The sequence below is a fragment of the Nerophis ophidion genome, linkage group LG11 (genome assembly GCF_033978795.1).
Source record: "Nerophis ophidion isolate RoL-2023_Sa linkage group LG11, RoL_Noph_v1.0, whole genome shotgun sequence".
In the NCBI taxonomy this organism is placed as follows: Eukaryota; Metazoa; Chordata; class Actinopteri; order Syngnathiformes; family Syngnathidae; genus Nerophis; species Nerophis ophidion.
In genome coordinates, this window is record NC_084621.1 from 5,632,315 (window position 1) to 5,654,930 (window position 22,616).

Sequence of the window (22,616 nt, forward strand, 5' to 3'; positions counted from 1 at the left end):
CTCCCTCCCCGGTTGCTGGGAGATTTATGATGAATCCCCGACGCCTCAATGAGAGCCATCTACTGCAAAATGAAAATAAATTGGATGCAGCCATCCAGGAATAAACATGAGGATAAAACTGGCTGAAGAATAACAAACTGAGTAAGTCTGAAGTTAACTAATGTTTTTTTCTCATCAATTTTTATTTTCAAATTTAAAATGCATTCAAAGGCAATATTCAAATATTCATACATTGGTTTTCAATGTGGACCAGCTCTATACTCTCCGCAGGGTTCTTGCATGGGAGTTTGTCCAACCAGTCTACATGTGCTTTGTGGACTTGGAGAAGGCATTCGACCTTGTCCCTCGGGAAGTCCTGTGGGGAGTGCTCAGAGAGTATGGGGTATCGGACTGTCTTATTGTGGCGGTCCGCTCCCTGTATGATCAGTGTCAGAGCTTGGTCCGCATTGCCGGCAGTAAGTCGGACACATTTCCAGTGAGGGTTGGACTCCGCCAAGGCTGTCCTTTGTCACCGATTCTGTTCATAACTTTTATGGACAGAATTTCTAGGCGCAGTCAAGGCTTTGAGGGGTTCCGGTTTGGTGACCGCAGGATTAGGTCTCTGCTTTTTGCAGATGATGTAATCCTAATGGCTTCATCTGACCGGGATCTTCAGCTCTCGCTGGATCGGTTCGCAGCCGAGTGTGAAGCGACCGGAATGAGAATCAGCACCTCCAAGTCCGAGTCCATGGTTCTCGCCCGGAAAAGGGTGGAGTGCCATCTCCGGGTTGGGGAGGAGACCCTGCCCCAAGTGGAGGAGTTCAAGTACCTAGGAGTCTTGTTCACGAGTGGGGGAAGAGTGGATCGTGAGATCGACAGGCGGATCGATGCGGCGTCTTCAGTAATGCGGACGTTGTACCGATCCCTTGTGGTGAAGAAGGAGCTGAGCCGGAAGGCAAAGCTCTCAATTTACCGGTCGATCTACGTTCCCATCCTCACCTATGGTCATGAGCTTTGGGTCATGACCGAAAGGATAAGATCACGGGTACAAGCGGCCGAAATGAGTTTCCAGGTCTCTCCCTTAGAGATAGGGTGAGAAGCTCTGCCATCCGGGAGGAACTCAAAGTAAAGCCGCTGGTCCTCCACATCGAGAGGAGCCAGATGAGGTGGTTCGGGCATCTGGTCAGGATGCCACCCGAACGCCTCCCTAGGGAGGTGTTTAGGGCACGTCCAACCGGTAGGAGGACCCAGGACACGTTGGGAAGACTATGTCTCCCGGCTGGCCTGGGAACGCCTCGGGATCCCCCGGGAAGAGCTAGACGAAGTGGCTGGGGAGAGGGAAGTCTGGGTTTCCCTGCTTAGGCTGCTCTCCCCGCGACCCGACCTCGGATAAGCGGAAGAAGATGGATGGATGGATGGTATATCACCCAGGATGTTGTGTTGTGGTAAAGTCAAGCAACTACTGTAGTAAACAAAGCTGCCGGACAAAAGGCTAGTCAATGAGAAGAGAGATTCATTTTCATCTCAAAACAAAGCCTTTCAAAACCAACCGTTTTTTTTTTTTCAAGGGAGCCAACATTTGGCTTGAAGATAGGTCTTTACAGTAAAATCTATGCACATTTTGACCAAAGAAACCACCATCACATGTTATATAACACAAAAGTATGTGTTTAAAAAATAGAAATCATGATATGATCCTCTTTAATAGTTATTTGTCATTTTAAAAATGACAACAAAACACATACAGTAACTACTAGCGCTAAGGAAAATATTAAACAACAACTACATTAACCGTGAAGCAGTGTTTCTTAACCATAGCCATTTTTTGGCTATGAGCGCCCCCTTCGTATTGGTTGCAGCAGTACTCAGTTGTAATGTCATTTTTCACCACATGTGGCAGTAATGACAACATAAAAAACAAACCGAAAAAATCTAGAGCTTAAAGGCCTACTGAAATGCGATTTTCTTATTTAAACGGGGATAGCAGGTCCATTATGTGTCATACTTGATTACTTCGCGATATTGCCATATTTTTGCTGAAAGGATTTAGTAGAGAACATCGACCATAAAGTTCGCAACTTTTGGTGCTGATAAAAAAGGCCTTGCCTGTACAGGAAGTAGTAGACGATGTGCGCGTGACGTCACGGGTTGTGGAGCTCCTCACATCTGAACATTGTTTACAATCATGGCCACCAGCAGCGAGGGCGATTCGGACCGAGAAAGCGACGATTTCCCCATTAATTTGAGCGAGGATGAAAGATTAGTGGATGAGGAAAGTGAGAGTGAAGGACTAGGAAAAAAAAAAAAAAACTAGAGGGCAGTGGGAGCAATTCAGATAGGGAGTAGCGACATAGACCGTCTTCGGAATAAAGAATGGTAAAATGTATCTTTGCATAATACACTGTACTTTGTGTGTGTGGCCCAATCCAACCGTGTTCGCTTGACATCTCTGTTCCATAGTAAAGCTTGACTGTCATCTTTCGGGAATGCAAACAATGAAACACCGGCTGTGCTTGTGTCGCTAAAGGCGACCGCAATACACCGCTTCCCACCTACAGCTTTCTTCTTTGATGTCTCCATTGTTCATTGAACAAATTGCAACAGATTAACCAACAGAATACTGTGGAATTGTGCGATGAAAACAGACAACTTAGTAGCTGGGCACGATGCTGGCACAAAAGGTCCTCTACAATCCGTGATGTCACGCGCAGGCGTCATCATACCGAGACGTTTTCAACAGGATTTTTCGGTGCGAAATTTAAAATTGCACTTTAGTAAACTAAAAAGGCCGTATTGGCATGTGTTGCAATGTTAATATTTCATCATTGATGTATAAACTATCAGACTGCGTGGTCGGTAGTAGTGGCTTTCAGTAGGCTAAGTCATAGAAGTTTCTTAAGCACAAAAATTATGACTAAAGTGGTCAAGCTGTATTTTTTCATTTGCACGTTAGTTTTTTTGACAGTTTAGTTAAGAAACATATTCATTATTCATTTTGTTGATTTATTCTGACACAAAATAATTGGGTTTAAATGTATTATTTGTCAGTTATCATCAAGTCCCTTTTTATGCGGTATATTTCATTAGTCTTTATTATTCTAACAAGCCTGACCTAAGCCTAAGATTTATGCATTGAATAAATAATAAACAATTGTGTTTTTTGCACATGATTTCATATCATTTGCCCAACTTTAAGTAGGTTAGGTATAATTATCGAATGCGATTAGAATCAAGAGTATTTTTTAATTTTTTGTTTATATTTGAATGGGAGAAGAATGATTAAAAACCCCTTTTGCTGGGAAGCTGGATTTCATGCACACATTGCATCTGCCCACGAATTACAGGGATTCAGAAATATAATTGTGCACATGTAAATGAAATGACACAATGAAGACAATATAGCCATCCATCCATCCATCCATCATCTTCCGCTTATCCGAGGTCGGGTCGCGGGGGCAGCAGCCTAAGCAGGGAAGCCCAGACTTCCCTCTCCCCAGCCACTTCGTCTAGCTCTTCCCGGGGGATCCCGAGGCGTTCCCAGGCCAGCCGGGAGACATAGTCTTCCCAACGTGTCCTGGGTCTTCCCCGTGGCCTCCTACCAGCTGGACGTTCCCTAAACACCTCCCTAGGGAGGCGTTCGGGTGGCATCCTGACCACATGCCCGAACCACCTCATCTGGCTCCTCTCGATGTGGAGGAGCAACGGCTTTACTTTGAGTTCCTCCCGGATGGCAGAGCTTCTCACCCTATCTCTAAGGGAGAGGAAACTCATTTCGGCCGCTTGTACCCGTGATCTTATCCTTTCGGTCATGACCCAAAGCTCATGACCATAGGTGAGGATGGGAACGTAGATCGACCGGTAAATTGAGAGCTTTGCCTTCCGGCTCAGCTCCTTCTTCACCACAACGGATCGGTACAACGTCCGCATTACTGAAGACGCCGCACCGATCCGCCTGTCGATCTCACGATCCACTCTTCCTTCACTCGTGAACAAGACTCCTAGGTACTTGAACTCCTCCACTTGGGGCAGGGTCTCCTCCCCAACCCGGAGATGGCACTCCACCCTTTTCCGGGCGAGAACCATGGACTCGGACTTGGAGGTGCTGATTCTCATTCCGGTCGCTTCACCGAACCGATCCAGTGAGAGCTGAAGATCCTGGTCAGATGAAGCCATCAGGACTACATCATCTGCAAAAAGCAGAGACCTAATCCTGCGGTCACCAAACCGGAACCCCTCAACGCCTTGACTGCGCCTAGAAATTCTGTCCATAAAAGTTATGAACAGAATCGGTGACAAAGGACAGCCTTGGCGGAGTCCAACCCTCACTGGAAATGTGTCAGACTTACTGCCAGCAATGCGGACCAAGCTCTGGCACTGATCATACAGGGAGCGGACCGCCACAATAAGACAGTCCGATACCCCATATTGTCTGAGCACTCCCCACAGGACTTCCCGAGGGACACGGTCGAATGCCTTCTCCAAGTCCACAAAGCACATGTAGACTGGTTGGGCAAACTCCCATGCACCCTCAAGAACCCTGTCGAGAGTATAGAGCTGGTCCACAGTTCCACGACCAGGACGAAAACCACACAATATAGCTTTTATGAACAATTATACTCACTCACGATTCATTATATGTATAATTATATTTCCGCTTTCATTGAATTCATAATAATTCATGAATTCCAATGGCGAGTACGTCTCGCCAGAACACTGGCTCATGCTTTGCAGAACTTTCTTTGAAATAGTTGTGCAAAACACATGTGCAGAGTGGACAAGGCAGTTTAGCCTCCACGAATACAAAGTAGTATCCCAGTCTACATGTCATATCTTAAGTTTCTGGAAAATGTCTAAAATGTTATTTCTTTATGACACCTTGAGTCAGACTGTTATGTTGGTTTGTGATCTCCTATCTAATAAAGTCAATATAAGCCGAATGAAAAAGCAACTTCCGTTAGGCAAGTGAAATTGTCAATTTAGTCATGTAGTTAAAACCTGACTCTGATGTGAATACTTGATGCGGCCCATCCTCACCCAGACTTTACCTCCGGCGGCCTGAGGTAAATTCAGTTGGAGTACCCGTGATCTAGACCTTTTAGATGCACTGAACCACTTTATCGATTTTGGATATTTTCAAGAGGTTGAAGAGAGGTTGAAACAGGGAATTGTTATTTTGGACTTTGTTATGTGTTAGAACAACTAGGGGCCAACATATGCACTCTTTGGCATTCAGGATCTTTAAATGCGGGTAGTCTGAGTATTGTTGAGAACCTTTTAAAAATAGAATAGAATAGAATAGAATAGAAAGTACTTTATTGATCCCTGGGGGAAATTCAGCACCACAGTTCGCTCACAACAATAAACACTTAGGTAATTTTTTACATGTGAATAATATAAATACAGTCTATTGTACGGCATTATTCTCATGTTAATGATATAAATACAGTCTGAATAATATCGATGTATATATATATATCCATCCATTTCTACCGCTTATTCCCTTTTGGGGTGGCGGGGGGCGCTGGCGCCTATCTCAGCTACAATTGGGCGGAAGGCGGGGTACACCCTGGACAAGTCTCCACCTCATCGCAGGGCCAACACAGATAGACAGACAACATTCACACACTAGGGCCAATTTAGTGTTGCCAATCAACCTATCCCCAGGTGCATGTCTTTGGAAGTGGGAGGAAGCCGGAGTACCCGGAGGGAACCCACGCATTCACGGGGAGAACATGCAAACTCCACACAGAAAGATCCCGAGCCTACCTCGTATTGTGAGGCAGACGCACTAACCCCTCTGCCACCGTGAAGCCCATATATATATATATATATATATATATATACACACATCAATTTTATTCAGACTGTATTTATATCATTAACATGTGAATAAGATGTATATATATATATATATATATATACACATCTATATTATTCAGACTGTATTTATTTCATTAACTTGTGAATAATCGCAACCCCAAGAATCGATATTGAATCGAATCGTGGGACACCCAAAGATTCGCAGTCCTAATATATACATATATATATATATATATATATATATATATATATATATATATATATATATATATATATATATATATATATTCAATAATATACAGATTTTTTCGATTCAACGTGATTCTCGATTCAAAAACGATACTTTTCCGATTCAAAACGATTCTGTATTCATTCAATACATAGGATTTCAGCAGGATCTACCCCAGTCTGCTGACATGCTAGCAGAGTAGTAGATTAAAAAAAAAAAAGCTTTTATAATTGTAAAGGACAATGTTTTATCAACTGATTGCAATAATGTAAATTTGTTTTAACTATTAAACGAAACAAAAATATGACTTATTTTCTCTTTGTGAAAACATTGGACACAGTGTGTTGTCAAGCTTATGAGATGCCATGCAAGTGTAAGCCACTGTGACACTATTGTTCTTTTTTTTATTTTTTATAAATGTCTAATGATAATGTCAATAAGGGATTTTTAATCACTGCTATGCTGAAATTATAACTAATATTGATACTGTTGTTGATAATATTCATTTTTGTTTCATTACTTTTGGTTTGTTCTGTGTCGTGTGTCAGGCTTTCCCCTGACAGTTTGTCTATGTTTTAGTTATTTCCTCTGCATTTGTCTGTTTCCTCTGTGTTTCGTATCTCGTGTCTTTACTTCTTATCTAGTGCTCTTATTTTGTCAACTTCCTGTCTTGTTCCCTGAGTGCTGTGTTCCGCCTCAGTTGCGGCTGATTGGCACCTGGCCACACCTGTTGCCAATCAGCCCACTCCTATTTGTACCTGCTTTGTCTTGTGTCAATTGCTGGATCATTGTATTGTCATTTGTATTGTCGTTGCCACATATCACTCTTGTCGTGCTACCTGTCGTGTCGTTGTGTTACAGCTACTACCTGTCATGCTACATTTTGTCCTGGTCGTTGTAGCGGTAAGCTGTTTCTGTTAGCATTAGTTAATTCCAGTTTTTATGTTTGCTATCTACTAGCTTCCATGCTAAAGTTCATTTTTGTTTTCTAGCTTCCAGTGCTAGCTCCCTTAGTTTGTTATTCCGCCCACGTGCGTGATTTTTGTTTGTTCTTTTTTGATTTTAATAAAATAATCTTTTCATATTCTCTGCATCTTGGGGTTCGTCAACAACAAATAACTGTGACATCGTGTTTGTGTCTTTTCAATTGCTCTGTTTATTGCAGTTCTGAGTGTTGCTGGGTCAGGTTCGGTTTTGGAATTGGATTGCATTGTTATGGTATTGCTGTGTATTGTTTTGTTGGATTGATTTAAAACAATGAAATAAATAAAAATACAAATTTAAAATGGATTTTTGTAAAAATGGGAATCGATTCTGAATCGCACAACATATTCAAATCGATTTTTTTCCCCCACACCCCTAATATATACATATATACATATCTTTGTGTATATACACACAGACACACACACACACACATACACACACACACACACCCACACACATACACACATACATATATGCATATATACACACACACACATATACATATATACACACACACACATACACATACACACACACACACATACATATATGCATATATACACACACACACATATACATATATACACACACACACACACACACACACGCACACACACATATATAATTCCGAGGCATCTCAGGTCGGCAAGTATGCCCTATTTACAACAAATCTATGCAAGGCGTCCAGATACCGTAGAAATAACAATACAGGGCAAGAACCAGACTAGGAACATTATGTACTGCAACGCTCTGACAAGGCAACACACACAGACGCACACTAATGATACAACGAGTCACAGCTGGAAGGACCCTATAGAAGTAAAACAAATTGATTGGCTGAAACATGAGGAGCATGACAAACCTTTAAGCCAGGGGCGCTCACACTTTTTCTGCAGGCGAGCTACTTGTCAATTGACCAAGTCGAGGAGATCTACCTCATTCCTATTTTTAAATTATATTTATTTATTTATGAAAGAGACATTTTTGTTAACAAGTTAATGGTGTTTAATGATAATACAAGCATGTTTAACACACATAGATTCCTTTCTTTCATGAAAACAAGAATATAAGTTGGTGTTATACCTGATTCTGATGACTTGCATTGATTGGAATTAGACAGTGGTGCTGATAACGTCCGCATTTTCAAATGGAGGAAAAAAAAAGTCCTCCTTTCTGTCCAATACCACATGAAAGTGGTTGGATTTGGCATCTCATTTGTCCAACTTGCATACTCGTTTTCAAACACTTTGTTATGAGAGTAGCATATGTGTGTGGCCCTTTAATGTCTGGCAGCAGGTGAGTGACGTCAGTGACTGTGCGGGTGGGCAAGCAAGTGAGAAAGCGGTCGCTGAGGGCGGGGGAGAAATACATTGGCATCAAACTCCGTAGCTTGCTAGCTTTCTGAGACTCTTATTTTGTTAGCACAGGCAGGATGAAACAGGTCTTTTATGGTGAAGACAGGAAGTGTGCAGTCGGTCTTTAGAGTTTTGACAGTAGGTACGGAGTCTCTAGAAATAAAATGTGTTTCTCCGCGTCCGCCCTGTTAGTGATTTTTTTCGTAAATATGAGCTCGCAGCAGCCAGCGTCATCTCACAAGATCCTCGGGTGCCGAGAATGTCAAACAACTGACGAAAGTGAAGTCTTGGTATGATTGATGATTGCTCATTTTTATGTCTATTTTTTAATGCCTGGCTTGAGATCGACTGACACACCCTCCGAGATCGACCAGTCGATCGCGATCGACGTAATGCCCACCTCTGCTTTAAGCCAAACAATCCTGTCCACAAACAAAAGTCCAGCTCACACGTTCTTTAAATCAATCATCAATCAATGTTTACTTATATAGCCCTAAATCACTAGTGTCTCAAAGGGCTGCACAAACCACTACGGCATCCCCGGTAGGGCCCACATAAGGGCAAGGAAAACTCACACCCAGTGGGACGTCGGTGACAATGATGACTATGAGAACATGATACTGTGATACTGATGATACTGATGACTATGAGAACATATGAGAACATGATACTGTGAAAGATCAATCCATAATGGATCCAACACAGTCGCGAGAGTCCAGTCCAAAGCGGATCCAACACAGCAGCGAGAGTCCCGTTCACAGCGGAGCCAGCAGGAAACCATCCCAAGCGGAGGCTGATCAGCAGCGCAGAGTATCGATAATACCCAGATTCTTTACCGTGTCGCCTTGTTTAATTGTTTGGTTGTCAAATGTTAGAGTTGTATTATTAAATAGAGTTCGGTGTCTAGCAGGACCGATAATCAGCATTTCCGTTTTTTTGGCGTTGAGTTGCAAAAAGTTAGCTGACATCCATTGTTTAATTTCATTAAGACACGCCTCCAGCTGACTACAATCCGGCATGTTGGTCAGCTTTAGGGGCATGTAGAGTTGGGTGTCATCAGCATAACAGTGAAAGCTAACACCGTATTTGCGTATGATGTCACCTAGCGGCAGCATGTAGATGCTGAAGAGTGCAGGGCCAAGGACCGAACCCTGGGGAACTCCACACGTTACCTTAACGTAGTCCGAGGTCACATTGTTATGGGAGACACACTGCATCCTATCAGTAAGATAAGAGTTAAACCAAGACAGGGCTAAGTCTGACATACCAATTTGTGTTTTGATACGTTCTAATAAAATATTATGATCGAGTATCGAAATGGATTTTTATAGATTTTTTCATTGCTTTTGCGCATAATATATGATTACGTAATACCATCAGAGCGAACATTTTTCTCTCCAGAGTACCTCAAAGATAATTTGATCAGTATTCCAACAGGCGAAAACTTGCGTTCACATTCAATACAAATAAAAAAATACTCAAAAGCAGCTACAAACACTTCGGCATCCACTTGGGCATCCACTTGGGCTCGAGGCTCTCAGCCGCTCTCGACCTCCGGCCCGTGTGTGCCTGCACCTCCATGAATAATTTACTCTATTAATAAAAACCCCTTCCGAAACCCTCCAGTCTCATGAAGACCGAATTAAAGAGTTGATTCACAATTACAAAGCCTATCTCGAGTCCTCGCATGTGGCGTCTGAGGAGCCCCGCAAGGGCTTTGGCTGATGTGGGTCGGAGTGTTTGTGATCCTTCCGAGTGACGCTGAGGGCATGGACGGTTGGGCAGGACATAGGGAATAATTTATGTGGGACCATGAGAGAAACGTTTGTCATCTCTAGGGGTTTAACTTGGACAATATACAATAAGAATGATGAAAACTATAAAGCTTTTAATATTATCATTATGTGGTTCGGGCATCTGGTCAGGATGCCACCCGAACGCCTCCCTAGGGAGGTGTTTAGGGCACGTCCAACCGGTAGGAGGCCACGGGGAAGACCCAGGACACGTTGGGAAGACTATGTCTCCCGGCTGGCCTGGGAACGCCTCGGGATCCCCCGGGAAGAGCTAGACGAAGTGGTTGGAGATAGGGAAGTCTGGGCTTCCCTGCTTAGGCTGTTGCCCCCGCGACCCGACCTCGGATAAGCGGAAGATGATGGATGGATTATATTCAATCCAATCCAATCCACTTTATTTATATAGCACATTTAAGCAATAATAATGTTTCCAAAGTGCTGCACAGCCATGTTAAAAACAATATTATACCAATCAATCAATCAATCAATGTTTATTTATATAGCCCCAAATCAGAAATGTCTCAAAGGACTGCACAAATCATTACGACTACGACATCCTCGGAAGAACCCACAAAAGGGCAAGGAAAACTCACACCCAGTGGGCAGGGAGAATTCACATCCAGTGGGACGCCAGTGACAATGCTGACTATGAGAAACCTTGGAGAGGACCTCAGATGTGGGCAACCCCCCCCCCCTCTAGGGGACCGAAAGCAATGGATGTCGAGCGGGTCTAACATGATACTGTGAAAGTTCAATCCATAGTGGCTCACACCCAGTGGGCAGAGAGAATTCACATCTAGTGGGACGCCAGTGACAATGCTGACTATGAGAAACCTTGGAGAGGACCTCAGATGTGGGTAACCCCCCCTCTCTAGGGGACCGAAAGCAATGGATGTCGAGCGGGTCTAACATGATACTGTGAAAGTTCAATCCATAGTGGCTCACACCCAGTGGGCAGAGAGAATTCACATCTAGTGGGACGCCAGTGACAATGCTGACTATGAGAAACCTTGGAGAGGACCTCAGATGTGGGCAACCCCCCCCTCTCTAGGGGACCGAAAGCAATGGATGTCGAGCGGGTCTAACATGATACTGTGAAAGTTCAATCCATAGTGGCTCACACCCAGTGGGCAGAGAGAATTCACATCTAGTGGGACGCCAGTGACAATGCTGACTATGAGAAACCTTGGAGAGGACCTCAGATGTGGGTAACCCCCCCTCTCTAGGGGACCGAAAGCAATGGATGTCGAGCGGGTCTAACATGATACTGTGAAAGTTCAATCCATAGTGGCTCCAACACAGAGTTCAGTTCAAAGCGGATCCAAGACAGCAGCGAGAGTCCCGTCCACAGGAAACCATCTCAAGCGGATCAGCAGCGTAGAGACGTCCCCAACCGATACAGGCGAGCGGTCCATCCTGGGTCTCGACTCTGGACAGCCAGTACTTCATCCATGGTCATCGGAGGGGGACACCAATGACTGAATAAAAACAAAAAAATGAATAAATATAAAACCGATATAAAAATAAATAAGATTAAAAACAATTTTAAAGGGTAGCAAATATGAGTATTAGCGGTGAATGCGGTGTTACAGCGACACCGCCGCTGTATAATACCGACGGGCCAGCTCTAATGTTAGTTTGATATTGCCTCAAGGGCCAAATGAAAATACACGGCGGGCCAGAGTTTGGCACCCATGATCTAAAAGCACTAAAATGGCAGAGCTGCCAGAATCAGACATCAAAAGCAAGTCATTAAAAACCTTTAAAAGTGCAGATTCGGTACTGTGCAAAGCTTTGTATCCAGACTGAAATGGCTCTAAAGTGCTATTTTCATCTAAAAAAGGCTGCAGTTGTCCAGATACCGCAAAAATAACAATAGAGTGCAGGAACCAGACTAGATACAATCAATCAATCAATCAATGTTTACTTATATAGCCCTAAATCACTAGTGTCTCAAAGGGCTGCACAAACCACCACAACATCCTCGGTAGGCCTACAGTGGGACGTGGGTGACAATGATGACTATGAGAACCTTGGAGAGGAGGAAAGCAATGGATGTCGAGCGGGTCTAACATGATACTGTGAAAGTTCAATCCACAATGGATCCAACACAGTCGCGAGAGTCCAGTCCAAAGCGGATCCAACACAGCAGCGAGAGTCCCGTTCACAGCGGAGCCAGCAGGAAACCATCCCAAGCGGAGGCGGATACGCTGATTATTGTCATAATCTGTCAGCGACCACGTCAATGGTGAGACCTAGAGAGCTACTTTCTAACAACACATTATGGAATAATGGAATTATGTTTCACTTGATAATGTAATAATTAGAATCAGAATCAGAAGTACTTTAATAATCCCCAAGGGGAAATTAAGACTTTCAGCACAATCCCATTAAAGATCAGCCAAACATTACAAAAAGACAGAAAAGGATCGCTGACGGGGTGAAACGGATAAACGCTTGGGCAGAGGAGTTGAGAAAAAAAATTCAGTCTAAGCCCGGGCCCCTGGAGACGGGGTCCAGACTAAGTTCAAGGGGAAAAAAACACCTCATAGCCATAGCACACATAAACATGTGTGTAAGAGGGAAACATAGAAGAACACAAATGGTTTCCTGCTGGCTCCGCTGTGAACGGGACTCTCGCTGCTGTGTTGGATCCGCTTTGGACTGGACTCTCGCGACTGTGTTGGATCCATTATGGATTGATCTTTCACAGTATCATGATCTCATATGTTCTCATAGTCATCAGTATCATCAGTATCACAGTATCATGTTCTCATAGTCATCATTGTCACCGACGTCCCACTGGGTGTGAGTTTTCCTTGCCCGAGGATGTCGTAGTGGTTTGTGCAGCCCTTTGAGACACTAGTGATTTAGGGCTATATAAGTAAACATTGATTGATTGATTGATTGAAATAGACTCCCTTTTTAGACCAGTTGATCTGCCGTTTCTTTTCTTTTTCTTCTATGTCCCACTCTCCTTTGTGGAGGGAGTCCGGTCCGATCCGGTGGCCATGTACTGCTCGCCTGTGTATCGGCTGGGGACATCTCTGCGCTGCTGATCCGCCTCCGCTTGGGATGGTTTCCTGCTGGCTCCGCTGTGAACGGGACTCTCGCTGCTGTGTTGGATCCGCTTTGGACTGGACTCTCGCGACTGTGTTGGATCCATTATGGATTGAACTTTCACAGTATCATGTTAGACCCGCTCGACATCCATTGAAGTGAAGTGAAGTGAGCTATATTTATATAGCGCTTTTCTCAAGTGACTCAAAGCGCTTTACATAGTGAAACCCAATATCTAAGTTACATTTAAACCAGTGTGGGTGGCACTGGGAGCAGGTGGGTAAAGTGTCTTGCCCAAGGACACAACGGTAGTAACTAGGATGACACAAGCGGGAATCGAACCTGCAACCCTCAAGTTGCTGACACGGCCACTCTACCAACCGAGCTAAGCCGCCCATTGCTTTCCTCCTCTCCAAGGTTCTCATAGTCATTATTGTCACCGACTTCCCACTGGGTGTGAGTTTTCCTTGCCCTTATGTGGGCCTACCGAGGATGTCGTAGTGGTTTGTGCAGCCCTTTGAGACAATAGTGATTTAGGGCTATATAAGTAAACATTGATTGATTGATTGATTGATTAAAGTCCTACTGAAAGCCACTACTACCAACCACGCAGTCTGATAGTTTATATATCAATGATGAAATATTAACATTGCAACACATGCCAATACGGCCTTTTTAGTTTACTAAATTACAATTTTAAATTTGCCGCGGAGTTTCTTGTAGAAAACGTCGCGGAATGATGACGGCGTGTTTGTGAAGTTATTGGTTGAGCGGACATTTTTAGCCCGGCACCACTCACGGCTAAAAGTCGTCTCTTTTCCTCGCATAATTACACAGTATTTTGGACGTCTGTGTTGCTGAATCTTTTGCAATTTGTTCAATTAATAATGGAGACGTCAAAGAAGAATGCTGTTGGTGGAAAGTGGTGGATTTGCAGCTGCCTTTAGCAACCGAAACACTGCCAGTGTTTCTTTGTTTGTTGTGAAGCTTTGGCGAACATGTTTCTCTACCACATGTCAACCAGCAAGTTTTTGGATGAGAAAATCGTGATATTAAGTCGGCTCTTACTGGAGACTTGTGCGGAGTTAGCGTCCTCCTGCAGCAGTTGTCATCTTGGCTCCTCCATTGGCTTAATTCTCTCAGAGACACTGGCGGTCACCGCACCCCTACGACTTTCAGGAATGACTTTATAATCTCACTAAAACACTATACGTCCGTCACTGATTGTTATTTATTACTTCGGTACTCCTGTCTTGCTCTGTATATTGTACAGTATTTGTATTTTGTACTTCTATAGTGTTTTGTATATTGTACAGAATTGCTTATTATTTTTATTGGATAGTAGTCTGTTTATTTCAATTGTTAGTTTTTCCTTTATTACCTCTTATGTCATTTATTTCACCCCATATTTGTTCCCACTACTGCACCTTAAGTTGGAGTCTTTAATCTCATTATATGCAAATATAATGACAATAAAGTTCTTTCTATTCTATTCTATTCTATTAACACAATAAGCAGATAAGCGATTTTCCAGAATTGTCCTAGTATATGTGTCTAATATCTGAATCACTCCCACTGCACTCGCCGTTTCTTTTTTTCTTTTCCAGTGCTTCACTCTAACTTTCCTCATCCACGAATCTTTCATCCTCGCTCATATTATCGGGAAAATTGTCGCTTTCTCGGTCAGAATCGCTCGCGCTGCTGGTGTCTATGATTCTAATCAATGTTCAGATGTGAGGAGCCCTCACACCGGTGACGTCACGCGCACGTCGTCTGCTACTTCCGGTACAGGCAAGGCTTTTTTATTAGCGACCAAAAAATGCGAACTTTATCGTCGATGGTCTCTACTAAATCCTTTCAGCAAAAATATGGAAATATCGCGAAATGATCAAGTATGACACAAAGAATGGACCTGCTATCCCCTTTTAAATAAGAAAATCTCATTTTAGTAGGCCTTTAAAAGAGCAGAGCTGATGCAACCAGTCATTTCTACACACAGCCACAAAAGTAAATAAATAAATAAATGATAAATGGGTTGTACTTGTATAGCGCTTTTCTACCTTCAAGGTACTCAAAGCGCTTTGACACTACTTCCACATTTACCCATTCACACACACATTCACACACTGATGGAGGGAGCTGCCATGCAAGGCGCCAACCAGCACCCATCAGGAGCAAGGGTGAAGTGTTTTGCTCAGGACACAACGGACGTGACGAGGTCGGTACTAGGTGGGATTTGAACCAGGGACCCTCGGGTTGCGCACGGCCACTCTCCCACTGCGCCACGCCGTAAAACAACAACAACACAAAACAAAAAAATACATGGTGGTGGCCTCTGCGGTGTTCCACGCCATCGTCTGCTGGGAACGGAGGGAGCATGGAGCAGACCCAACAAAGCAACCAAGAGAGCCGACTCCACTCCGGGCCGTCCACTAACTCTCGGCCAGTGTCCAGTCCGCATGGAAGAGCGAGGATGTGTCTAAGGAAACCCAGGTGTCCGATACCTGCTCATTCAGCCAAGACACTGTGAAGCTTGTCCGTCCCGGTATCGCTTTACCCGCATCTCCTCAAGTCTCTCCGAATGGACTCTGGTGTGGCAGAGACCCAGCAGCTGGTCTCCATGGCCAAAATGGTAAATGGGTTGTAGCGCTTTTCTACCCCTTTTTAAGGAGCCCAAAGCGCTTTGACAATATTTCCACATTGGCCCATTCACACACTGACGGTAGGAGCTGCCATGCAAGGCGCTCACCAGGACCCATCAGGAGCAAGGGTGAAGTGTGTGTGTGTGAAATGGTTTGAAATATATGAGTTTACTGACAACTGATTATTTTAATAGTTTTTTTTTTTGTATCTTTGTAGATCGGCACCTGGGACCCTCCGAGTGGCCTGAATATGACTGACAGCCAGAAAGGGAAAACTACCAATGTCTCGGATTCCTTATCCAACCGAACCCTGATCATCTCAACTATACTGGTCAGTAATTACTCCGACTAATTCAAAACACTGTCATCGGAAAGGTGATGCAGTGTAGCTCAACTTACGAGTACTTCGAGATAGGAGATGTCTCTCGGCTATTTGTTGTGCTTTAAATTGCGAACATACCTTGAGTTACGTCGGTTGAAGTAATATTTGTGACGGGGTTGTGTCGTTTGAGCAGTAAAGAGTTGTTACAAGTTGTTCAAACAAAAAAAAAATAATTTCAAAAATAAAACGGAAAAGTGAAATCCGGCGATCTGATTGGCTGTTAACCGTGGTTTAAATATTGAGCATGGCTACTTTTCTAAAGCCTTATCACAGCGTAGGCTATCACTCCGCCTCAGGCACGCATGACTGCTAGGAATGGAAGTTGTTGTCATGTATCCATGACAACGGACTGTTGCAGTCCGTAGAAAAAGACAGCTGATGTTTTTACGATGTTAAAAAAAACGGACTAAAGTAGTTGAATTCACATGTTTAAGGTTAACTTTCACCTCCGGGGAGGGTTAACAATGGTAGAGGGGACTGAGCATTGACTTTCACCTGGAAAAAAAGCGGAGGAAAAGACGAGATGCAGTGCTAATTTGGAGCTAACGTCTGGATAGGTGGGACTGTTTTTTCCACAGTGAGGCTATTTTATTGGATAATATGTATTTCTGGTTGAATAAAACTACATTAAATTGATTGAGTATTCCTATTTCATGTTGCCTTTATTGGTAACCGTTTTATAAAAGCAATATATCAATCAATCAATCAATGTTTACTTATATAGCCCTAAATCACTAGTGTCTCAAAGGGCTGCACAAACCACTACGACATCCTCGGTAGGCCCACATAAGGGCAAGGAAAACTCACACCCAGTGGGACGTCGGTGACAATAATGACTATGAGAACCTTGGAGAGGAGGAAAGCAATGGATGTCGAGCGGGTCTAACATGATACTGTGAAAGTTCAATCCACAATGGATCCGACACAGTCGCGAGAGTCCAGTCCAAAGCGGATCCAACACAGCAGCGAGAGTCCCGTTCACAGCGGAGCCAGCAGGAAACCATCCCAAGCGGAGGCGGATCAGCAGCGCAGAGATGTCCCCAGCCGATACACAGGCAAGCAGTACATGGCCACCGGATCGGACCGGACCCCCTCCACAGGGGAGAGTGGGACATAGAAGAAAAAGAAAAGAAACAGCAGATCAACTGGTCCAAAAAGGGAGTCTATTTAAAGGCTAGAGTATACAAATGAGTTTTAAGGTGAGACTTAAATGCTTCTACTGAGGTGGCATCTCGAACTGTTACCGGGAGGGCATTCCAGAGTACTGGAGCCCGAACGGAAAACGCTCTATAGCCCGCAGACTTTTTTTGGGCTTTGGGAATCACTAACAAGCCGGAGTCCTTTGAAGGCAGATTTCTTGCCGGGACATATGGTACAATACAATGGGCAAGATAGGATGGAGCTAGACCGTGTAGTATTTTATACGTAAGTAGTAAAACCTTAAAGTCACATCTTAAGTGCACAGGAAGCCAGTGCAGGTGAGCCAGTACAGGTGTAATGTGATCAAACTTTCTTGTTCTTGTCAAAAGTCTAGCAGCCGCATTTTGTACCAACTGTAATCTTTTAATGCTAGACATGGGGAGACCCGAAAATAATACGTTACAGTAATCGAGACGAGACGTAACAAACGCATGGATAATGATCTCAGCGTCTTTAGTGGACAGAATGGAGCGAATTTTAGCGATATTGCGGAGATGAAAGAAGGACGTTTTAGTATCACTCCAGTCCATGGTATATGCTCATTATATCACTCTAAGGGGCGTGACTGGAGTGAAGTATTGTTGAATTATTCAATATTGTTGAGCCTCTATACACCCTTGAAGTAACTTACAGTTTGACTCCTAAAGAAGTCTCTTATATCCAGTTTTCTTTTCATTGACATCCTTCAAAACCTACAGCACACACGCACGCAAACAGACACAAACACAATGTAAATCACGCCACTATTCAAATCCATCTAGCTACCGTGTGCCTGGATAAACAAATGCCAAACATGTTGACAACTTACACTTACTGACAACTTACGACTCTCGTCCGCTCGCTAGCAACTAGCATGTAGGCTAGATTTTACAAGCAGAAGGAGTGACAGCGGGGACAGCCAATCACACGTAAGTTAGCATGAAATATTTAGGTTAGAGGCGGGACTTCTAGCAGAGACATTTAACCCTTTCTGTGCCATAATCATTGACTAAACATTACGGGCAGCGCTTGTATTGATAGTGACTACACAGTAGCGGCTGAATATTGGTAGGGACGTGTCCCTAGTGTCCTTACCCAATTCCACGCCCTTGCCCAGAAGTACTTTTAAAACCAAATTAAATTCTCCAACCACCAATACTGATAATAGCGAAACCTACTTCTGAGATGTACTCTGTTTTTGGACTCTCTTTGGACCATTTGTGCGTTTTTCCTGACCACAGATCTGGAAGAAGGTTTTAGGACTGTAGGGACTATTTAAATTCCCTTGAATATTCGTGTTTTGCGCTAAAAGGATATGAACTGAACCGTGGACTTTATATGAGGAGGGTACATAAAGTTGCATTTCTTCATTACACATTTTTAGCCGGGGTTCGATCGCAGTCCGACGATTTAACAGGGTGCGCGTCATCTAGGACGATAGGAATGTCTGGCACTATTTGCTTTTCAGCGACAGAACTGGAAGGGTCTTGGACAACGCTTGGCATAAAATTTCATGTTACCTTCCTGTCATTCTTTAATTGACATTTCACGTGCGCTTATTAACGCAAAATGAGGCCTCCCATGGATCAGGGGGCCCGATCCACAGCACGTGATCTGCGTACAGGGAGGGGCGGCCCCGGCTGGGATCAATTATAGACGGTTAGAACAGCTCCAGGCCACAACAGTCTTTATCCAAAGATGTCTTTATTATTTAAGCCCACCCCCCCCATCCCCAATGCGTTACCTAAGCTGCCCTCTACTTTCAAAGCTCTTTTTTGGGGTTGCTGCCTTGCACTGTCAAATTGCAAAATGTCTCACTCAAAAAAAAAAACCCCTGAGTTTGAAGAAAGCTGGTTCAGGCGTCGGGAATTGATTTCATGGTCTATGCTCCAGCTTTCCTCCAATTAATTAATCAGCCATATTGTGTTATCGTTGCAAGGTGCGATGTCGGAATATTGAAACAGAACACCGGCTGTGAATTAAATAGACTTAGACTTCTTTTTAATGTCGTTCAGACATTACCTAGGAGTCTTGTTCACGAGTGGGGGAAGAGTGGATCGTGAGATCGACAGGCGGATCGGTGCGGCGTCTTCAGTAATGCGGACGTTGTACCGATCCGTTGTGGTGAAGAAGGAGCTGAGCCGGAAGGCAAAGCTCTCAATTTACCGGTCGATCTACGTTCCCATCCTCACCTATGGTCATGAGCTTTGGGTCATGACCGAAAGGATAAGATCACGGGTACAAGCGGCCGAAATGAGTTTCCTCTCCCTTAGAGATAGGGTGAGAAGCTCTGCCATCCGGGAGGAACTCAAAGTAAAGCCGCTGCTCCTCCACATCGAGAGGAGCCAGATGAGGTGGTTCGGGCATCTGGTCAGGATGCCACCCGAACGCCTCCCTAGGGAGGTGTTTAGGGCACGTCCAACCGGTAGAAGACCCAGGACACGTTGGGAAGACTATGTGTCCCGGGTCGGGATCCCCCGGGAAGAGCTAGACGAAGTGGCTGGGGGGAGGGAAGTCTGGGTTTCCCTGCTTAGGCTGCTGCCCCCGCGACCCGACCTTGGATAAGCGGAAGAAGATGGATGGATGGATAGATTTGAACTTTACAGTACAGATAAGAGCGACATTTTGTTGCATTAGTTCACGGATGTATGTTGAATTGTCTTTATATTCCAGCGAGTTAATCCGTTTTTAGGGTGAATTGAGGGTATTATAATGATGCGTTCAAGAGGCTTATGGCCTGAGGGAAGAAGCTGTTACAGAACCTGGAGGTTCTGCTACGGAGGCTGTGGAACCTCTTTCTAAAGCATACTTGGCAACCTCCGAATTCGGGGGATTGGGGGAGGGGGGCTGGGGGGGGCGTGGTAGGGGCTAAGGGGGGAGGAGTATATTTATAGCTAGAATTCACTGAAATTCAAGTATTTCATATATATATATATATATAACTATAACTATATAAATATATATATATTTATAGTTAAAGTAAAGTTAAAGTACCAATGATTGTCACACACACACTAGGTGTGAAATTTGTCCTCTGCATTTGACCCATCACCCTTGATCACCCCCTGGGAAGTGAGGGGAGCAGTGGGCAGCAGCGGTGCCACGCCCGGGAATCATTTATGGTGATTTAACCCCCAATTCCAAACCTTGATGCTGAGTGCCAAGCAGGGAGTCAATGGGTCTCATTTTTTTATAGTCTTTGGTATGACTCGGCCGGGGTTTGAACTCCCAACCTACCGATCTCAGGGCGGACACTCTAACCACTAGGCCACTGAGTAGGTAATATATATATATATATATATATATATATATATATATATATATATATATATATATATATATATATATATATATATATATATATATATATTAGGGCTAGGCAACGATTGAAAATTTTAATTGAAGTTAATCGCACTATTTCTCTGACTAATCGCGATTAACTGCATTGTATACACAAAGCCCAATAATGAATTCAAAAGTAGTGTGTAGTGCACCTTTATTGGAATATTCTCCCACATGAACAAAAGCGCCAAAACATTTGTTTTGCAAACACAATTTAAATCAGTCCTTGTTAAACAGTAGCAGTTAAATAGCATATTTTATGGAAATCAACTCAAAAAATGTAAATACAAACATTTAAGCTTATTGCCACTGCCAGGGTATTTAAGTTATCCTGTTTGTTATGGAAAATAAATATAATCTACATACAAATCTCTGAGCCACAATCATAACATCTGAACAGGCAATTTCTGAGGTAACAGCAGACACATTTTTTTATCAGGGATCTTATGTTTAAAAAAACTATATTATAGGAAGTGGGCTGTTTTAGGGAATTTTTGATCAAATTATCCGTAGTAGCAATATTAATAATGTTGTGTTTATTCTGCGTAGTGCACTTAAAATAATTATGACCATATCTAGGAATTGATATGACGGGAATTTTCCGATTGTTTGCTTGGTGCTTTGATAAACTGAACGCATATACATGGTACTATATTGTGATGTTATGAGCCAGGGAAAAAAAGAACTACCCTACCCAGCATGCAACAGGAGTGACGAGCATGCGCGGTAGCCCGGTATAGGTTGTGTCGCCATGACGGCATCTTGTATGTTGTGATATGCACGCTCTGAAAGTAAACGTTAAGAACTCAGCCAACACTCCTGGTCTGCATTATTCATAAATAGACAGACAACACATATACTCCGCTGCTTCACAGGCCGCTGGATGTAGCCGGCAAAGTATTCCCATGCTAGCTAGCCGCTCTAGCAAGCACGCCTCATTCAGTCCAAAACGGCCCGATCTATCCACATCCAGAATTGTCTGGCGGTCGTAAGTGATCCCGGAGTGACCACGCTGTAAGCCAGCCATGAAATTTGCAGAATTGTTCGGTATTTTTGCCAAATGTTCCATCTTTACCAAGAGCTCCTCGACACCGAAGTACATCCGGGAGATGCCATCTTGTTAAGAAAAGGCGTTAACAAAATAAAAGCATGTAAACAACATACGCAAATGTGCGATAAAATAATTGTCGGCGTTAATAGATTGATGAGTTAACTCGTAATTAACGCATTAATTTGCCCACCCCTAATATATATATATATATATATATATATATATATATATAAATAAAAATCACAAGACTACTTCATCTCTACAGAACTGTTTCATGAGGGGTTTCCTCAATCATCGGTAGATTTAATTTAAATGTAATAAAAGTAATCCTGATAGTCCGATCATTATATTTTGTAAATATAGAAAAAGTGGCGTTTGTGTGAGCTAAGTCACAGACTAAAGAACATTTTCACGGCTGGACTCTAGAACATACTTGCCAACCCTCCCAAATTTTCCGGGAGTCTCCTGAATTTCAGTGCCTCGATGGAAAACCAACCATTTTACCGAATTTCTCCCGATTTCCAGCCAGACCTGAGTGAGGACAGCCTGTCGTCAATCTCCCGATGATTGAGGGAACCCCTCATGAAACAGTTCTGTAGAGATGAAGTAGTCTTGTGATTTTTCCCACACATACATATTGCGCTCTACCACGGTATCGAACACTATTCTCTGGATACTCCAATCAAGACTTGTATATATATATATATATATATATATATATATATATATATATATATATATATATATATATATATATATATATATATATATATGTATATATATATATATATATATAT

The 22,616-nt window shown here is 43.3% G+C and overlaps 1 protein-coding gene across 2 annotated transcripts in view; it reads left to right on the forward strand.

The window, feature by feature from the left end:
- The window catches only part of grik2 (glutamate receptor, ionotropic, kainate 2), a 607,548-nt gene that overhangs the window by 423,366 nt on the left and 161,566 nt on the right, over nucleotides 1-22,616 (forward strand). For both annotated transcript variants that reach the window (XM_061914965.1, XM_061914966.1), the window contains exon 10: nucleotides 16,083-16,196. In XM_061914965.1, coding sequence (XP_061770949.1) covers nucleotides 16,083-16,196 — 114 coding nt within the window. The remainder of the gene's footprint in view (nucleotides 1-16,082; nucleotides 16,197-22,616) is intronic.